Source organism: Amblyomma mixtum, chromosome 1 (assembly GCF_055824585.1).
Source record: "Amblyomma mixtum isolate Tamu chromosome 1, ASM5582458v1, whole genome shotgun sequence".
In the NCBI taxonomy this organism is placed as follows: Eukaryota; Metazoa; Arthropoda; class Arachnida; order Ixodida; family Ixodidae; genus Amblyomma; species Amblyomma mixtum.
The window spans coordinates 255,366,484-255,385,817 of NC_143012.1; the positions used below are offsets into that span (position 1 = coordinate 255,366,484).

At 44.0% G+C, this 19,334-nt stretch overlaps 1 protein-coding gene across 2 annotated transcripts in view; it reads left to right on the plus strand.

The window, feature by feature from the left end:
• Positions 1 to 7,993: 7,993 nt before the first annotated feature.
• The window catches only part of LOC149371504 (uncharacterized), a 39,933-nt gene continuing 28,592 nt past the window's right edge, over positions 7,994 to 19,334 (plus strand). The window contains exons 1-5 of one of the 2 annotated variants that reach the window (XM_089565748.1): positions 7,994 to 8,120; positions 10,463 to 10,594; positions 14,331 to 14,449; positions 17,139 to 17,243; positions 18,158 to 18,253. In XM_089565748.1, the coding sequence (XP_089421874.1) occupies positions 8,078 to 8,120; positions 10,463 to 10,594; positions 14,331 to 14,449; positions 17,139 to 17,243; positions 18,158 to 18,253 (495 nt within the window). In that variant the 5' untranslated portion in view covers positions 7,994 to 8,077. Of the gene's footprint in view, positions 8,121 to 8,206; positions 8,453 to 10,462; positions 10,595 to 14,330; positions 14,450 to 17,138; positions 17,244 to 18,157; positions 18,254 to 19,334 lie in introns of those variants that run through there. The other variant, XM_089565749.1, reaches the window with a different exon arrangement.

A 19,334-nucleotide genomic window follows, 5' to 3' on the forward strand; every position in this document is an offset into this window, starting at 1 on the left:
CGCGAGCAGAATTTGAGCACCTATCAAGTATTCTCGACACTGTTGAAGGTGATCCTATCTTGTTGGGCGGTGACTTCAACCTCCCTGGCATAGACTGGTCAGCCAGTTCCCCGAGAGACAGTGCTCAAGGTTCCTTGTACTCGACATTTTTCGATTTAATTGATTCATTCAGGTTCCATCAGTACATTCATGATGCGTCTCGAAATGATGGCTCTGGGAATATTCTTGATCTATTGCTGTGTAATACCCCGAACGTTATAACAGATGTTAGAGTACTGCCGGGAATAAGTGATCACAATATAGTGATAGCCGACATTTCTATTGGAAATGTGTCAGGCGCAAAGAAACTCGCGCGAAAGGTCTATGTATTTAGTAAGGGAAATTATGATAGCATTAACATAGAGTTAGAATCATATTTTTTTGGTTTTCGATACTTTGGCTGATGAACTTAGTACTGAGCAGTTATGGACCATTCTAAAAGAAAAACTCTTACAGCTACAAGATATGTTCATCCCCACGCAAACTATATCTCCTAGAAGAGCTAAAAACAAACCATGGTTCAACAGCCAGTTACGCGCTCTCACGAAAAGAATAAAGCGAGTTTATCTGAAGCCGCCGCGGTGGCTCAGCGGTTACGGTGCTCGGCTGCTGACCCGAAAGACGCGGGTTCGATCCCGGCCGCGGCGGCTGGAATTTCTTTGGAGGAGAAATTCTAGAGGCCCGTGTACTGTGCGATATCAGTGCACGTTAAAGAACCCCAGGTGGTCGAAATTTCCGGAGCCCTCCACTACGGCGTCTCTCATAGCCTTAGTCGCTTTGGGACGTTAAACCCCATAAACCAAACCAAACCAGTTTATCTGAAACTTAGAAAAAGGCGTTGCCCTGGGAATCTAGCTGAACTAAAAAGGTTGAAATTTGAGTTTAAATCGCTAGCAGGAACAGCGAAACTTTCTTACTTTTCTTCACTTGGAGACAGGCTGGCACAGGATTCGAAGCAATTCTGGAAACATGTTCGCAGTAGCGGAAAAGATGACTGCTCGGTACCAACGATAAAAAGTGGTGATACGCTCATTGAAGACGACGCATGTAAGGCTGACACCTTTAGTAAATATTTCTTGTCGGTATTTACTTCATCCCACTCGCGAGCTTTACAGATTCTAGCAAGTGCTGATCTGATGCCCGAAGTTATATTTAGTACAGCAGGAATCTTGAGGTACCCGAGCATGCGATTAGCTTTGTTCACGATGCATTATATGTGCGTATTGCAGGGAAGAGGAAGTGATCTGAATGCCGAGGTTCTTATATGACATGACTGCTTCTATGGGGTTACCGTCACGAACTGGCTGGGCTAGAGCAAAGCAGAACTGTGTATGATACCCGCGCAGCAGAGCCTTGGAGTGTTCAGAAATGCCGCACAAACTATGGCAAACAAATGTTGCAGCATACCTTACCGACACTTCTGAACCAGTTGTACTGCCACAAGAATCTTGATGTATCCAATATTTCTCTGAAAGAATTGCCCCAAATGTTCATGTAGTTTTTTTTCTTCCTATTACCACTTTGAGTGCACCTGTCAATTTTGCTGTCATTTATTTTCTCCTCCCTGTGTTGGCATTTATAGGCTCTTTGATCTAATGTAGTTCTTTTTCCTTTATAAGCACAATGTACTGCGTATTGAACGTACATGTCTCATTCTCTGTACCGAACATACTTTACTTACATTTTGTTTGATGTCGTACTCCGCCACCGTCAATGCTGAGCTGTAAGAGGAAGCCAGGACCTCTCAAGCTGTATATAGAGCTTTTTCCCTGGCTGTCCTCGCAGCACCCAGTTTCGGAAATAAACCTTCAACCTTCAACATCTGTTCTGCCTGCTCCAAGTAGTTTAGGCGAAATTCCGAGTTGATCTAAGCAGGTTCCCGACTAGGATGAACAGGCAATTTTTTGTTAAACCACTAGCAACTCCGTTTCGTAGACATTTTCTTCTGGGTGCTGCTGGAAACGCCATACCATATATAAAAGGAAAACAACAAAGGGTGACATTAGGAGACAGAAAGAGAAGCATGGATTAGACGGCAAACTAGTGTTAATGGCACCTTAGCAGAAATAAAACGGACAAAATGCATTAAGGCGAGGCATGAACTGTGCAGAACGCATAACGGAGTTTCCAGTGGAAGCGACGCGTTTTGGGATTGGAAGAGAATTTGCTGGGGTAACATGAAGACGGCTGGCACCCGGCGGCTGGCTGGTGGAGGACTAGTGGGGATCAGTAAGGAGTGCAGTTAATGTGCTAGTGATGATGGTGATGATGATGATGATGATGATTAGGAAAAGAAAGCGCAGGCGACCAAGTTGGAACTGGTGGGCTGTGTAAAGTTGTATATTTCTGGAAATTTTGAAAGCCGAAACAAAACGAGGAAAGAAAAAAAATTTCCAGAAGAATCAGAAACATTGGGAAGCGCTCAAAACAAGACAATTCCCACAATCTATTGGCCACATACACCTGCACTTTGACAACTAAACAACATTCTTACGAAGAATTGTTAACATATCGAGCGTGTTTCGCCTAAGACTTTACACAATTTTTAAATAGGCTTTTTAATTTAAAACAGTTCTTTTTCGGCATAGTACTGTCAGAGGTGTTGTACACCAGAATACAGCTAGGAGGTGCTAACAAGAAGGCTGGTTAACTAATACTGATTAGTTAACTTTAACTATTACGGTTAGACTGTAATTATTAGCCGGTGGGCAGCCCACTGAAACTAATATCATAATCCTTCAATGGTAACATCAATAACAGTTTAGAGTTTTTAAAACTCGGTTACTCTCGGCGCTGTGGCCCAACAAGTTTGGGCTACTTCGACGAGTTACGTGCTCTGGAGAGGTTGCTTTGCCAGCAAGCTCCTCGAAAGCACAGGTATTTTGGTGCGATGTAGCCAAAATTTGTTGGGCCACAGACTCTAGGGTAACTGCGTTTTCTAAATTCTAAAAACTGATGCGGAGATTACTGCACGTGTTCAGTCTCACCGGCCTCTGACCGACGTCCACCTCGTCACGTCGTTCACCGATGACACCTTGCAAGGACCGGCGGCTGCGTTCAGTGGACCGCGGGCCAGCGAGTGCGGCTCCAGTAGCCACCCTAGCAACGCGAGGCGGGTCATTGAGGGAGGTAGATCGCTGTTGACGAAGGGCCCGCTGCGACGATCCCTGCCCACCGCTTGACGTGCCACTTTTCAGCGACCTTTCTGTCATGGCGGGGGCCTGCAACCGCGAACTTTGCAACAGAGTTATGCCTTCAGCAGCAGGTAGATACAGCACGAAACACATGCAGCCGATGTGCAGCGGTGTATATATACTGTGACAAAGTTTCCAAGCTTCCGTGCATCGCTTTAGCGCCAAGCTTGGCGCTTAGTTCGCATTGTCCGTTATGTCAGAGAGACCCGCAATGGCGAGCTTTATGCTAAAAAAGGTTGGTTGGTTTATGAGGTTTAACGTCCCAAAGCGACTCAGGCTGTGAGAAACGCCGTATTGTATAGGCTCCTATGAGTGCTGGCATATCGTACAGTATGTGTCAGTATGTGTACTGACATATCGCACAGTCCACGGGCCTCTTGCATTTCGCCTCCATCGAAATGCGACAGCCGCGGCCGGGATCGAACACGCGTCTTTCGGGTAGCTGGGGGTTTAACGTCTCGAAAACGTGGGCTATGGAGGATGCCGTAGTGGATGTCTCCGTATTAATTCAGACCACCTGTGGTTCTTTAACGTAAGCTGACGTCGCACAGTACACGGGCGATGACGCCACTAAGGTCTTTGAAAATTAACCTATAAGCTCGGACCAACTTCGTCTATTCTATTCAGATTCGAGGGAAGAGTATAAATAAGCTGACCTATAGCATGCATATAGCAAGGTCTGCATGAACTTCGATGGATTTCCTAGCATTTGAGAGAACGCATTTAGGTATAGTGACTGTAAAAGTCGGTTTTAAATCTTGAAAATTAAGAATTTTCTATATACTGGCAAAACTTTCAAAATTTTCGAATTTATTGTTACAGCTTTGCAGCTCCGTAAGGGACATGAAAGCTCCGTAAGGTACAGCTCCGTAAGGGACTGTGCAGCCGGACACCCACCGGTGATAGTGGGTACAAGCTTTCCCCTGCCTGGTGCTCGGATTATTTGGGGTGAATTGCTTGGGAAATGGACCTTTGACTCCACCTTGTGTAGAAGAAACAACCTTGTGTTCTGGCGCTCTTTGGCCACAGATGCCCTTATGCCATCATCATCAACCATATGAAGTTCACAGTTAAAAAAAAAAAAAAAGAACATCCCTTGCCGGACATTTTTGCTGCAAATTAACAAATAATGCAGTGCGAAGGTTTTGAAGTTCAGGTATTACTTCAAATTTTTATCAAAATTTTTAGACCCCAAATCAACATCCAGCTTATTCAGCAGTGTGTGCCCGTGTCCACGTGCTATACGTCGCCATGCGTGAAGGAAACGAAAGCTCCCTGCCCGCGTCACAACTGGCTAGCAATATGAGGCTGATATATTAGCTGGTAGTTTAGATGGAATATAGAATGGGGGGTACGGTGTGCAATCAAAAACAGATCGCGCAGGCCCGACTTTTTCCGGGTATACTAAACCTGCGGCTAAGCACACATAGCTTAGAGCGAGTATCAGCCCAACACTCGCTTGTGCTCGGGCCCGTACGTTGTGTGGCAACATGCCCCACTTCTATGGATGGCCCAACACGGTTGGTCCAACACTGACTAAATTTTAACTTAAATTTTAAGTTAAAGATCCCCATGTGGTCGAAATTATCCGGAGGCCTCCATACGGCACCTCTTCCCCCATTTCTTTTTTTACTCCCAGCTTCTTCCCTCATGGCGCGGTTGAGGTGTCCACCGAGAAGTGAGACAGCTACCGCGCCTTCACTTGCCCCAAACCCCTTTTCTTTTCCAATTTTTGTTATCGTTGCTACATGGTGCGAAAACGAGCTGTTCTCCACCCAGGAAGGAAAGGCCAAAAGACAAGGCACAATTTCAGCAGCAGTATCTACAGGGCAGTCCACTAAAACACATTTATAGTGCGCCTGGGAAGGCTGCGTCAGCTCGCGTAAAACCATGGAATGTTTGAGGAAAACCTTGCAGTGTTTGCATTTGGTTCCCGGTTGTGCTACAACAATTGGATCGCGCCGACAACAGACTGCTTTCATCTTCTGGTTGTACTTGAGCTCGGCTACCACACAAGGCAGTGCAAAGTGAATCTTTCTTAAAAAGGTTGGGTTCTGCTGCTTGAGCGTGCAGGATATAACACTAGACAGAGGGAGTGTGGAGCATGCCAGCTTAACTCTCAGTATCGAAGCGCAGTTTTAGCTGGCCACACCTGATGCCAGTCGTCACCTAGCTATAATGACGCGAAGTGACGCACGCCGCCGAATTTACAGAAAGCCGAAATGGGTAGGAAACTGGTGCGGACAAAGCCTCATCACATGCACTGTTTGGATGTCATATAGGCGTTTTACCTGAGTTCGCAGAATCCGGGCGTGTGCTGGCTCTGAACGTTCCTCTTCTTTTTCCACCAGCGGCTCGTGTACACATACGGCATGCCCTGGCGCTTACTGGCCAACGGGGCTTGGCGAAGATACGTGGATTCAGTAACGTCGGTAGTGACTGCTTGAAAGCGCAGCTGTAGACCTGTACCAACTGACTAAAAAAAATTGGTAGGGGTTTAACGTGCGAAATGTGCGAAAGCAGGTGTTCATTCTTCAGTTGCAGGGGGCACTTAAGCTTTTAAGGGTATGATGCGATAGCTAGCTGTAGTGGGTTAATGTCCATAAATGCAGAATTGCTCATTCTCTACTTAACATTCATAGATGCGGCCAGTCCTCATACCACTACCAGCGCAGTGGCGCAGCAGTTAAATGATGCACCACTGCACTGGCCGGTGGCTGTTTCTATCACAGCCAACGGTAGAGAATGTGCCACCCATGTTGGCCAATTCGTTCTTGAAAGCAGTGGGGTCCACGGGCCACGGACCACGCGACGAGCGGTTAGACCTGGTGTAGTATTGCTTTCGCAATAAAAGAGTAAGGTCGTAAATTGCCGACGTCATCAGTTCACCACCGTCCGCGGTGGCTAGGGTTTAGGGTGCTCGGCTACTGAGCCGGAGATTCCTGGGTTCGAACTAGACCGCGGCGGCCGCGTTGCGCTGGGGGCGAAACGCCAAAGGCACCCGCGTGCTGTGCGATGTAGTTCACGGTAAGATCCCGAGGTGGTAGAAATTATTCCGGAGCCCTCCACTACGGAGCCACTTTCTTCCTTTCTTCTTTCACACCCTCCTTCCTCCCTTCCCTGACTTCGTGGCTGAGGTGTCCACCGAGATATGTGAGACAGAAACTGCGCTATTTCCGTCTCCCCCCCACCCCCAGAAAACAAAATTCAATTTTCGTGCACGACTGCAGAGACGCCCGCGTGGTGTACAGGGTGGGACATAATGTTTCTTACTACTACCGTAATAGTAAGCAACTCTATGCTGTGGAACTGCTGCAGCGCGTTGAATTCACCGATATCGAGGCTACCTCGTGCATGGCTCAAGTTTTGTGACAGGGGGCGAAACTGAAGCGTACAAATCTATGAAAGCGTGCAATATTTTGACGAGCGGCTGGGTATACAAGCCGTGCGTGGGGTACATGCCAACGGCCTCCCCTCCGTTTTCGGAGAGGTGAGCAATTTAACCTGTTCGCTTAAGGGGCTTAAACTGTTCTATGTAGTGACGTGCTACGACTGAATCGTGTGAAATCGCTGCGCATCTCTGTTGCGCCGGACCTTGATTCATGGCCGTGCACATTAGAAGCAACGAACGTTGCAGTGGTTAAAACCGCAAAACGTTCTCGCTATAGGTCTGCCGTTCGTGTTTCCAGCGCATGACAACATTTTCTCGTCCGTTCTGTCGAACAAATAAAGCAGCTAATTAACACTCCCTGCTGTTCTGCTTGAACAGCATCAGTAAAGCTTCAGCAGTTAATCGATTACAACAGCTGAAAATGTACGTTTATGCGGTGCTAGTTTTGGATGGGGCTGTTTCGCCATGTTGTGTCCTACGTGAGCAGTAGACAGTTCTCGATAGAAATTAAGAGGGTGCGAGTTGTGTTCTTTCGTGCAAACTATCCAGCTAATTTTTCTTTTAAGCTGCGCCGCAAGGATGGCCACCTGTATAACCGCGACACTGGAGCACGGTTATGTCATGGCACAAAACAGCACTGCAGCAAACTTCATGAGTACAGAGTGCTGCATAAATTTAAATGGACGTGGAGATATTTAGCAACATTCAAAAAGGTCGTGGGTCGCTTCCACGTGAATACCTTGGGACCAAAATAACACTATGTTAGCCTGCGTGAAGAAATGGGCAATATGGTGAGCTTTCCACGAAACACTTCCATACCTCTCGAGGAAGTACAAAACGAATGAAACAGAGATAAGAAAGAGCCTTGTATTTTATTTGAGTTTCACTTAGAGCATGTACTTTTTTACCCTGTGCACATTCGACGTCGGGACACCGTATGTCGTAAGAAATGGAATCCCGCGTCACTGCAACACAGGAGCATCACAGCCCTGATGGAACGCTTGTAGAAGCACAGCAGCGCGCTTTCCATTTTTTTCTCCGAAATAAATGTTTAATCACGCCATCTGCTTATTTCACAGCTTGTGACAGTGAGATTCAGCATATATACAGGCGCAGCATATTTCAAACGTTCCTTTAGCAGAACCGCGCTTTCTTTTCGATTTGAAATTTGCGCGTTGGCTCGTCATTCAGCCAACTACCGAAAGTGGCTATTAAACTTTATTACTCAAACTTCTCATACTTTAGGTTATGTTTTGATAGTGTATTATATTTATTACTTATTTTACAGTTTATTTGAATTTTTTTTCTCATATGGGACGATTGCGGGGCGCGGCAGCAAAAGCTAGCAGAAAATAGCAGGCATGTTGGCGACTTCGGGATTAGTTTTGTTTTTGATGTTTACAAGCAGCGCATATTTCGAACATTTCCGAGCCACTTTCCAGCGTTTTCAGCAATGTCAACACGTACTGAAGAAAGAGTGCGGTTCTCTTTGTTTGGTAAGTGCTTCTAGGGGGTCAGAACAATGACCTCAACTACCGTTTTCTCAGTAGAGGCTTATACTACGGCGAAAGTGAGTGGCCAGTCCTGCAGAGAACAGTTGTTTGTCGCGTTATTAACTACTATAGTGACATTCAACCTCATTAAACCAAAGCATATATTTACCAAAGGAAGAAATTTCTTCCGTTTACTGTAACTAACTGCTTTGTTGCGAGCGAGGAGAAATTTGTTGCAGAAGTGCGTCCGACCGTTCGTCCGTTACCACCCTGCAGTGTCACTGAAGTTTGGTCCTCATTGCGACGTCCTTTTTGAAGTATTGCGAACCGCAGAGGTATTTCTTGCCACATTCAAGTGAACAGAAACATAAAATAATCATACCCAGCAAGAAAATAAGTAAGCATAATTTGTTTCAGTTGCATTACCAAAACTTCGACGAGTCATTCCTTTAACTAATGTTAAGCTACAAACTGTGTGGACTTTGTGGGCAACGCTTGTTGGCCTTCCACCGCTTCTTGTGTGAAGCTATTGTATTGCATATGGCTATTTTATATGGCTTATTGTCAACTTAAGAGATGTAAAAAGTATTCGCGTTCTCAGCTGTCTTGCTAATCTGACAAAACGCACAGCCCCTTACACAAGTCGAGCTTCCGAGACTTGGTGTGTTCCTCCCCTACGCACTAAGTATGCTCTGCAAATGTTATGCTACCGGCTGCGCTGCTTGCTGGATGATATTTCCAGATGTAATATCAACGTGCTCACTTGTTCCGCAAGGAGTCTGTATGAAGTGTTTTCGCGCTCATGACTGTGCACGGTTGTTGTTGTACTTTTTTCCTTTCCTTTTTGTAGTTTTTTTTATGCATTTCTGCATATTTTAAAATTGTTATATAAATTCGCCTTTGGTCTTTCGTTCTTCTTTTTCGTTTTTGTTTAACAAGTTCCCCTCCTGCCTTGCTGCTGCCATTGTTAACTGAACTTGGAGCGAGTCAAGCTGCCTTCTTTGCAGCTTTTTCCCTTTGTTTTTCAGTACAACCTTGTACCTCCTTGTTTGTGGAAATAAATCAAATCAAATCAAAACGTCACCGTTCCTCATAATAAAAACCTCATAAATAAATACCTCAGCCTTCTTCTCAGGGACGAAAAGGTGGTTGAGGTGTATCAAAAAATGAAGTGAAGCAGTGGGTAAAAATTGAGTTTGTTGAGGAAACATGCTTCCCTTAAAAAGCTAAACTAAACACAAAAGGAATGTCAACAACTGCATCCTCACCTAAGAGTAACACAGGGTGTTAAGGAATGTGTTCATTATAAAACTGAACAAAATACTTTGTCCGTAATTTTTCGACTTTCGTGCATGAAAATAAATTTTGATTTACTGTTAATTCATCTCCACGTTTTTCACAAAGAGGTTTCTCTTATTTTGTCAGTGTAAAGTTATGAGTGAGGTGTGTGTGTCCTATACGAAGACTGCGGAGAATTACTTCCACGGAATGTTCCTGGTGTGTGCAAGACTTCGATTCACCTAAAACTGACTTTATCAAGTGTAATTTGTTATTTACTTCGTTGTTCCAAGCTGACTGCCATTTTTTTCTTAATTTACGACGTATGAAGCTCATGCAATCGTTCCGTAAGATGTGATTGTTTCATCGAACTGTTTATGGGCACGTCCACATCCAATTACCTCATAGTACCAGTGTACCCTTTTTTTCTGTTTTAGATTGTTTAGTGGACCAATTAGTTGTTTGCACTTGTTTTAAAGAGACGCTGTTCACTATTTGTCACACAGGCACACATTGCATGTGTCTGCGTGTGCCGGCATTATACATGCTCTTGTTACATTGCGGTGAAAAATATTTTCGCACTGCAGTGTTACTGTTGCTACTGTGCTTTAGAAAGCAGGGAGATTATTCGCTACTCGGGGCGTCTTGATCATCAAGCAATGAGTGCATTTTACTTCTGTGCAAGACTGTAAAGAAATTCCTGTTGTTGTGAACTTTACTTGGTACGAGTTTCATTTGTGGGCCAACTTAAATACAACTGCTCCAGCGTACTGACATTTGAGGTAACAGCTAAATATGCAGCCTGAAGAAAAAAATTTTTGCTACCCTCGTCTGTCACAAATAATCCTAATGATAAATTTGGTTGCTGATGCGAAACATGGAAAAACTGACAAAAGTAGTGGGGAACGCAGTGAGGGCATATCACGTGTGCCTGTTATGCATTTTACTTTTTCTCGCATTCCAGAGTACCTTCTGATCTGATAGGCAAATGCTGACAGTTTGTTAAAACAACAGTGACACGTGATGCAAGAAGCAAAATGTTTGAGGTTTTATTAACTTGACTGCAGAGAATGTGCGGGAGGAGGATGCAGAATCTGTCAAGGGTGAGATTAAAGTGCTGCGGAGGCGGGCTTTAAGGACTGGTCTCTCGGAGCGCCGCCTGCTACGGCTGAGCCAGATTGTCACTGCCAGTGTCACATGTGAGTCATATTCTTGGGACATTTCTTGTGAAGTGTGCATATTCTTGAGTGTCCCAATTTTGTTGCCACTGTTTTTATTGCCTGCAACTGCGTGGGAGGGTTGTTGAAACATGACAGTGTCTCCCTGGCCATTGTGCACTGCAGGCAAGGTGCACTGAGCAGCTCAACACGGAAGAATGTCTGCCCCAGACAAATTTATTTCCTTAGCTCATACGAGCACATCTGCAGAACTGAGAAGAAAATGGCAATTTTGAATGCAGTGGGCAGTTAAGCTTTTTCGGTTGCAAGTGTGAAGTGGACTAGCTTGTAATTAAAGGGACACTAAGGTGAATTGAAGTTGGCCCTCATTGCCATTTTCATGGATTACCATTCTCATGGATTACCATTTTCATGAATTACCATTTTCATGGATTACCATTTTCATGGATTACTCATTACCATGGATTACCATTTTCAAGAGGGTGCAGAACAAATGAAAGGTATCAGCTGCACCGTCTGTTTCCGCAAGTACACTGCGATGACATTGAGCTTTTTGCTGAATTTAAACACAAACGGCTATGTGGCTGAGAATTAAAGCAACTTTTGCATCACTGCTGCCAGTGCTGCAAATTAAGCAAACCCCCTGCTCTCAACATCACCAATGTCACAAAATTTAATCCACTGTTTGCTCTTGTGTTTAATTGAAGTGGTGGGAAAAACTATTCCAACGATAGCTTTAAATTTCTGAGCCATGAAAGCTCTGCCAAAAAAACACCAACCGAGTAATGACAAGCTCAGCTATAGTATTTTACTTAGCATAAAACCCTGATGAAGTTGAGCTCAGTGTTCCTTTAAAGGGCCACTCGGAGGTATTTTGAAAATTTTGCATTGTTAATCACATCACATTGCCTGGAGTCCCCTCACTCTGGCACAAAAACTGGTTTTATTGCAAAAGCAATACTGCTAACACTTTTCTGCCGTCGGTGGAGGTCGTTCCTTCGCTCCGGCGCAGCTGTGGCGCACGACCACGTGACAGCATGACGTCACGACCAGAGGAGAGCAGGGGCCCCAACTCGTCTCTTCGGCCGTAGTTGTTCCTTCGCTCGGCGCGGCGGCTACCACGTGACTGCCTCCTCGGCCCGCCGCGTGAGGGCGCTCGCTAGGAGATGATTAATTAATTCGATTAATTAACTAAACTAATTAATTAAATTTACTGATCGAATTAATTTTACTTAATGCTAAAGAAGAATCTATGAGTAGTGCGGAACGATATAATTGCAAGAGAAGAAAATGCCGTGCGGAAGAAACGCCGGAACAGAAAGAAGAGCGGCTTACTAAAAGAAGATTGCAGTATACAGCCAAGAAGAAAGAGCAGAGCATTGTGGTGATTCGAGACGGTGACATCGTGGCTCAGCGACGTGAAGAACAAGAGATAAGAGTTGGCGAGTTCGAGTCTGCTACGCGTGAATTCGAGAAACGAAACTACCAGCAGAACCAAGCGCTGCCAGGTGTTATTGCTTTCGCAATCAGCCAGGCTGAACCAAGCTAAGCTTTCAGCCAATTTTTGATACTCTGAGAAGAAGCGTTTTAGAACAGCTAAAGCCTGGAAACGGAAATCGAAACCAGGTTTTGACTAAAGTACATCATGATAGACAAAGCTATTATGTCAAGGTTGCTGTTACAAAACCTATCGTGTGTGTGGGACTGTCTAAACTTGTGAGTTTAGATGAGAGCCTGGATCATTAACCAAAAGCAAGCCCGAAATTTTGTCCTTCAGGAAATGCAGAACGAATATCTACCAGTGTCTGGCTTATGACATCACACGCGCAAGGTTGCCCATATAAGTTTCCCCTGTTAAAGCCACAAAATGAGAAAAATCGAGATTAATTTCTCCGAAGCAAATTATGACCTGGCTACGAAATCTGGCGCCAGAGACCAGAAGACTGTGGGAAATGTACCATGAAAGTTTCAGTAGAATCCATGGAGGCCGAAAAAAACTCCGAAGTTGCCCTTTCATGAGGAAAGTCACGTGGGGGAAGTTTTTTAAGGATGTTTAGTACAGCAAATGCGGTGACTGTTTTTTGTTGTATTTTTTTTATTAGCTAGAGCATGTATTGCAATGATACTCGTTAGAGTAAAACAGCTCGGTGAAAGAACATCTATACGTAAATTTTAATGAGGACAAGGAAAGTCAGGGCTTGTTAAAATATATTTACAAAGGAAGCCAAACGTCTTTGAAACCAAGGAAAGCCCACGGGAATATTACTAATATCTTTATTGCGTACCTGATAAGAGGAGAAAATTGAGTGACCATTTTAGGTTGAAAGCAATTTTACAGGAAGCAGAAGAAAAGACAACCTTGTGCTGGTGAGTGCGGCATCCATGGTCTCAGCGTGAACACTGTTTGTGACATGCAAAGTTCATGAGTTCGGATCCCATCAGTGGCATATTCTTGTTGTTTATTCAACTTTCTTCCTAATTGCCTGATACGAAAAAATGATTACTCACTTAATTTCCCTCTGTAATCAATATTACCATGGAAACATAGCATGCTCCTTTGCTTTCTATTTTTTCAAAGACTGCAAACTTTATATGTCATTTTCACCAAATTACCTCCACCAGGGAGTCACCCAAAAATGGCTTCCTTTTTTAACCCTTTAATGCTGAGTGCTGCTACGGTGGCTCAGTGGTTATGGCACTCGGCTGCTGACCTGAAAGTCTCAAGTTCGATCCCAGCCTGCGGCGGTCGAATTTCGATGGAGGCGAAATTCTAGAGGCCCGTGTACTGTGCGATGTCAGCTCAAGTTAAGGAACGCCAGGTGGTCGAAATTTCCTGAGCTTTTCACTACGGCATCCCTCATAACCTGTGTCGCTTTGGGATGTAAAACCTACATAAGCCATAAACCAGACCTTCCATGTTTTAGTTATGAAGGAATCAAAGAAAACAATCACAGCTTCCATATTATGCTAGCTAATGTACCCACATTCTAAAGCCGATATCATTTCTCTCATTTGCTCTATGCATTTCTTGGACTTTATATGCGTAAAATAAGTGGTTCAAACAAATACATGGTTTTCGCGCATCAGATTTCTTGCTGAGGAAGTCACCCTTCCTTTAAGTTTGCCACTGCGTTGCTTGTGTTGTGGACTTGTGTCTCGCCAAAACATTCATTATTACAATTATTCAATACCATACTAGTTTAGATCGGGATGTGTACACTTAATTGGAAGAGGGGTGCGACGACTGGTAAAAAATTTGCTTTTCATTGGTTCTTCTCATTTCCTTCCACTCTGATGTTGCAGTGCTTGGATAACCTCTGTATCCAAGGTAGACCTGCCATGGTGACTTAGTTACTTCGGTGTTTGGCTGCTGAGCCCAGGGTCGTGGAGGCTATCCTGGCCGAGGTGGCCGCATCTCGACAGAGGCAAAATGTGAAAACTCCTGTGTGTTGTGCAATGTCAGTGCACACTAAAGAACCCCAGCTGGTTGAATTTTACCCTGATACAGCCGCTATGGTACCTCTTATGAAACATGAGCTACTTTGGGATGTGAAGCCCCACATACCATACCACGCTGTTACCAAACAAGTGAGTTGAGGAGCAAATGTGTACACCGGCATCGTACATTAATGTCTTGTGAAAGCTTGAGGAGTTGCTGTGTAGCGGTGTGCTTGATTTGAGTCAGTGGGTGGTGGTTCTCAAACCGGTTCCATGGTGTCGAAAAAGTAGTCTCTGTTAAGCACATTGGATGTCGCAGCACCCACCATGGCCAGCTCCATACTTTGGTGCATGGTGCCAGCAGAACAAGTCCCCAAGGATGTTGTCAGTGCCCTGAGCGGTGCCCTGTGTAGCCGGGAGCTGTCTCCTGGAGTAAAGGTATGTGCCTTGCACCTCGGTTTGCATTTGGGCCTTTGCATTGCATGGTCAGAAGCTGCGACTTTGTGCCTAAAGGCACACTGAAAACCATGCCTTGCAATTTTCGTTCTCACTAAAAATGGATTGTTTAGATCTTTCTGGCTATGCGGATGTTTTTATTGCAGTAAAAGTTGCATAGTTGCATAATTGCTCAGAAATTTGAGTTTGACAATGGATATTATTCTTCCTGCCACATGACTCAAAATTGCAGTGCTATGACTGAAAAGGACTCCGGGGATTTAAAAGCAAATGACGGTGTTGTCTAGGCTCAGAGGTCTGCGTTAAATATCGATGTTGACGTCGTCACAGTAATTTGTTATGAAAATGGCTAGTGGGGGGGGGGGGGGAGGGGGGTACATGTATTCCATTATTTGGCCTTTTCTAGCTTATGAAAACTTCATTTTCAGTTAAAGGAGCCTCCTTGTCATAAGTGTGGTAATCTGTTGACTCTGGCCAACTTCAACTTTCCTCAGTGTCTCTTTAAATGGAAGCACTCTTGTTCTTGGCATGCATTCTTTTAAATTCCTTACTGTCTCCTCTTGCTTTTGTTGCATCACCAAAAATTAAATGCTGCCATTGGTTGGATTTCTGGTAAAAGAGTTCAGGAGAGCACATTCATGAGTGTTTTGTTGAAAAACATGATCATCCTTAGGCTGCTTGATGGTACAAGAGTTCAGGAGAGCACATTCATGAGTGTTTTGTTGAAATACATGATCATCCTTAGGCTGCTTGATGGTACAAGAGTTCAGGAGAGCACATTCATGAGTGTTTTGTTGAAAAAGATGATCATCCTTAGGCTGCTTGATGGTGTCTGTATGAGAATGCAACACGCTAAACTTGGTGAAAGCAATGCGCCTCTGCATCCGCACTTCTAATTGGTAAAACTACAAGTCTCCTCACTGAAGCCGGAAGAAGTCAGAACAGGCGAATGGAGGTTTGCGGGGCACAGTGGATGCCACCACCCACATGACCATCACCGGTCTCATGACTGTGCACGATGACGTCACCACAAGCATGCAGCCACCATTGACGTAGCCTAGCTGGCAAAGTGGATATGGGGCTATACCAGACTTTCACAATAAAGTGGTGCAAAGTGACTATGGGGCTGTGGAAATGCAGGACGGCATGAGGTGCTGCTTCAGTGGAGCTCCTAACCGCAGCTTTCGCTGAAAAAAAAAAAAAATTGTTGAAAGGAAACAAAGCTTAAACAGCAGCTCAGGTATGATGCAACGGAGACAATATAAATTATAATCTTAATGATACGAATTTCACGGGGTCGCAAAAATATTCATGAAATCTATACAAACCAAATCCGCATGCAGAAGCACTGCAAATGCATTTGAGCAGACCTGTTTATGACCAACAGGATTTGTTTATGATCTCACGCCACTGCTTACTGCTAGCAGTGTGTTCCGTATGACAGGCGATTGTGATATATCGACAGAGCTTACTGCTTGAGGGTGCGGTCAAGACTCGCGTGTTCGTATAATCCTTAGGTGCGTGGGAGATTATAACTCTTCATGTTGTACATAATGCACTTCGGCCAAGGAATTTTGCAAATTCATATCAACCATGATTTTAGCATTGAGATTCTGGTGTACAATGCTTATGTTACTAAGAGCAAGAGAAAACTTATAGAAAGGGACTCATAAAGTTACAAAAAGAAAGTTACAAAGAAATTTAGTGTGTAACCTTTTCAAAGAAACAGGAAGGTGCACTTCAAAAAGATGGGAATAAAGAGGAAAGAATAACGTCATCAAAGGCCTTGGATGCTGTGGGACGACTGCAACAATAATTTTCTGTGCTAGAAACGAAAGAAATACACTCGACATAAAGCAATTGGTGCCGTCAGTAGAGGACGTGCTTTCATTTTGGGTGGGATTATTGGCAAAGCAGTATAGAAGGCTTTTCTGCGGGTTGCAGTTTTGATGAAGAATGACAGGCAGGTCGCACATTTAGTATGATGTACGGTGGCTGCAGTTTTAATGAACATTAATTGGAGAGACATGGGAGAGGCCTTTGCCCTGCAGTGGACATAGTCAGGCTGATGATGATGATGACCATTAGTGTTTTCGTAAGCTGAAGTTAACGCTTATTGTTGCGTGCAGCACTAGTGAAGGCTGTTAAAATTTTCTCGTAGACTTGCTGCACCTTGTAGCAGCCCACTGTGTATGCATCATATTAGCCCTAGCATGTATATACAGCCCGATATACAGTGATAAGTATGATTAAGGTTGTTTGTTTTCAAAGCGAAGAAATGGAATGCTGTCCATTCAGCTTTGGCATAACAGGCGGCACTGTCCTCTGTTCCTTCTTTTCTTTCGTGTGGGCTTGTTCCATTGGGCTGTTAGAAACAAAAATGAGCTTTCTGTTCAGTGGTGTAAGAAAGTTTCACTGTGTTCGGAAACAGATTTTTTTTTCAAAGGAATTTGCCTATAGCTGCGATGTGGTTCGAAATAAAAAGGTATACTGCAAATGGTCCACCACCAGTGTCAGTGGTTCCTGTGTAAAACCACCTGTGAAGCAAAGGCATCCTACCATAACCATTGTCTGGGGCTATTGCACGAAGCTTGTGTGTGCTTCTTGGTGTTTGGCTACTACGTGGTACTGATAAGCATGGGTTTGCAGTGACCTCTAGTCTTGTTTACAGAGAGACATCCTGAGGTGGTTGGGAGCAGTGTTTCACACCCTGGACACCAGTTGCAACCGAGTGGTTCTCACCAGGGTGCTTCTCGGCTTTCTTGACACACCTCTGGTATGCCACCAGCCTTGCGCTTTTTTTATTCTTTGTTAAACACAAAATGCTTTCAACCTCTCATTATCACCATGTGGAGATTGTCCATTACCATTGGACTTGATCCACTCCAGTGATGGGTCCAACCAACGTCTAGTCCAATCCAATCACGAACAGTGCCACCTGTGGCAACTAGAGAGCCGTCATGCTACAGAGCACACGACTCGACCATGGCATTGTTTCCGCTGTTTGATTCTTGGAAGCCGCCAAAAGGACCATGCGGTACATTTCATATGATTTAATAGCTGCAATGGTCACAAAAAGCCATTATGGGGAATTGAGAGGAATTGCTCAGGCTACAAAAACCAGAAACAGTCACTGACATTAGCATAGGTCAGTGATGGCTTTCAAAGAAAGTGTCCTCTTTAAAGGAGGTGATTTTTGAGAAGTTATGCTTGTTATGTTTTTATTTAGCACTTATCCATTTCAAAACGTCAGTTTGCACAGTTTAGGGCAGTTGTCGAAACCTTGTCATAAACTGAACTGTTTTGTTTTTTGTGGCGTGGTTTTCTCCACCTAAGAATCTGATGTCAGCTTGAAATGAATGGTCAAAAAATATAAATTTAATATATATAAAATATATAAGCTGCCACACACTCTGTACTGAGTTACCACTGGTGGCTGACATAAATAATAAATGAAAAATGCCATAATAAAACAGATGTGTCGTTATTTGCAAAAAGAATCTAATCTACTGCCAGCTCTGCAGTAAATACCCCAGCTGTGATTTCCGACTATGCTTGAGCAGTCGCTGTTGTTATTGAGAATGCACAAGTTTGTTTACTTTTCCAGCCATCTGTGCCTGTGCTAAGATGTGTTTTATCTTTCTTACGAGGATGTGTGCAAAGTTTAACTCTTTCTGGGCCCTTCTGCAGTGTCCAGATGCAGTCAGCTTGCTCGTGTTGATGGCCTCAAAAAAGACTGCAACATCTTTCACAATGTCCTGCATTTCCAAGGCCTCTCAAAGAAAGGTGATGTGGATTGACGCATTTTGAAACCTCAGCGAATTAGTAGCTTGGAAATAATTTGATTTTGCATTTAGTGATATTTTTGTGCATGATCGGAGTATCTATTGAAATCTGCAAGATTTTGTTGTTGCATGCATTCTGCAGTTATGCCAAGGAAGGAATTGTGTGGATGTTGTGACCCGATTTTGCAGCTATCTAGCCTTTAAATCCAATGTTGCCTTATCCAGTACCTAATCTTTCATTGAACAATTAGAGAAGCTTAAGGTGGGGCCTTTCTGCAGCAATGCTTCGTGTAGTTTTTCACCAAATAAATTTACCGTGATGCAAGCAGTTCCTGACTGTTTATTTATGGTCGTTCGTGAGTCAAACTTTCGGATAATTCGAATGTATTTCCTGTTCCTCGTAGTTCAAATTAGCAAGCTTTTCATGCACCTCTATTTCTTTTTTCTGTCTTTGTTTTTTTTTTTTTTACAGCTTATGCAAGCTCATTTTTCAGTGATGGTAGCCTCTCTACCATTATAGTGCGCAAATATATAGAAGCAGATGAACTGCAGTTTGTGCTCAGTGTCTGCTATGTGTAATGTGTCCAGCCCTTCTATCATGCATTGATGGCTGTGTTGCCAGAAACTTACTTTATTCATATGTTAAAGGTTGCCAGGTTGGCAAACCTTAAGGTACAGCACTTCAACAGCACTTCAGAGTGCCTACAGAATTCAGAGTACTGTTGGCTTCAAGGTATTTACTAAGGTAATCGCTAATAGTCGGGTCAGCCTAGATTTCAATCAACCAAATGATCAGGCAGGCATTTGTAAAGGCTACTCGACAATGGACCATATTCATGCTGTTAGTCATGTAGTAGAGGAATGTACAGAATAAAATGAACCCCTATAGCCTTCATAGATTACGAGAAAGCGTTATACTCGGTTGAAACCTCGGCAGTCATGCAGGCATTACGGAATCAAGGTGTCCATGAGCCTTTTGCAAAAATACTGGAAGATATCTGTAACAGCTGCACAGCTGCCATAGCTCTTCATAAAGTCAGCAATAAAATTCCAATAAGCTAAGGTGTCAAGCAGGGAGACAC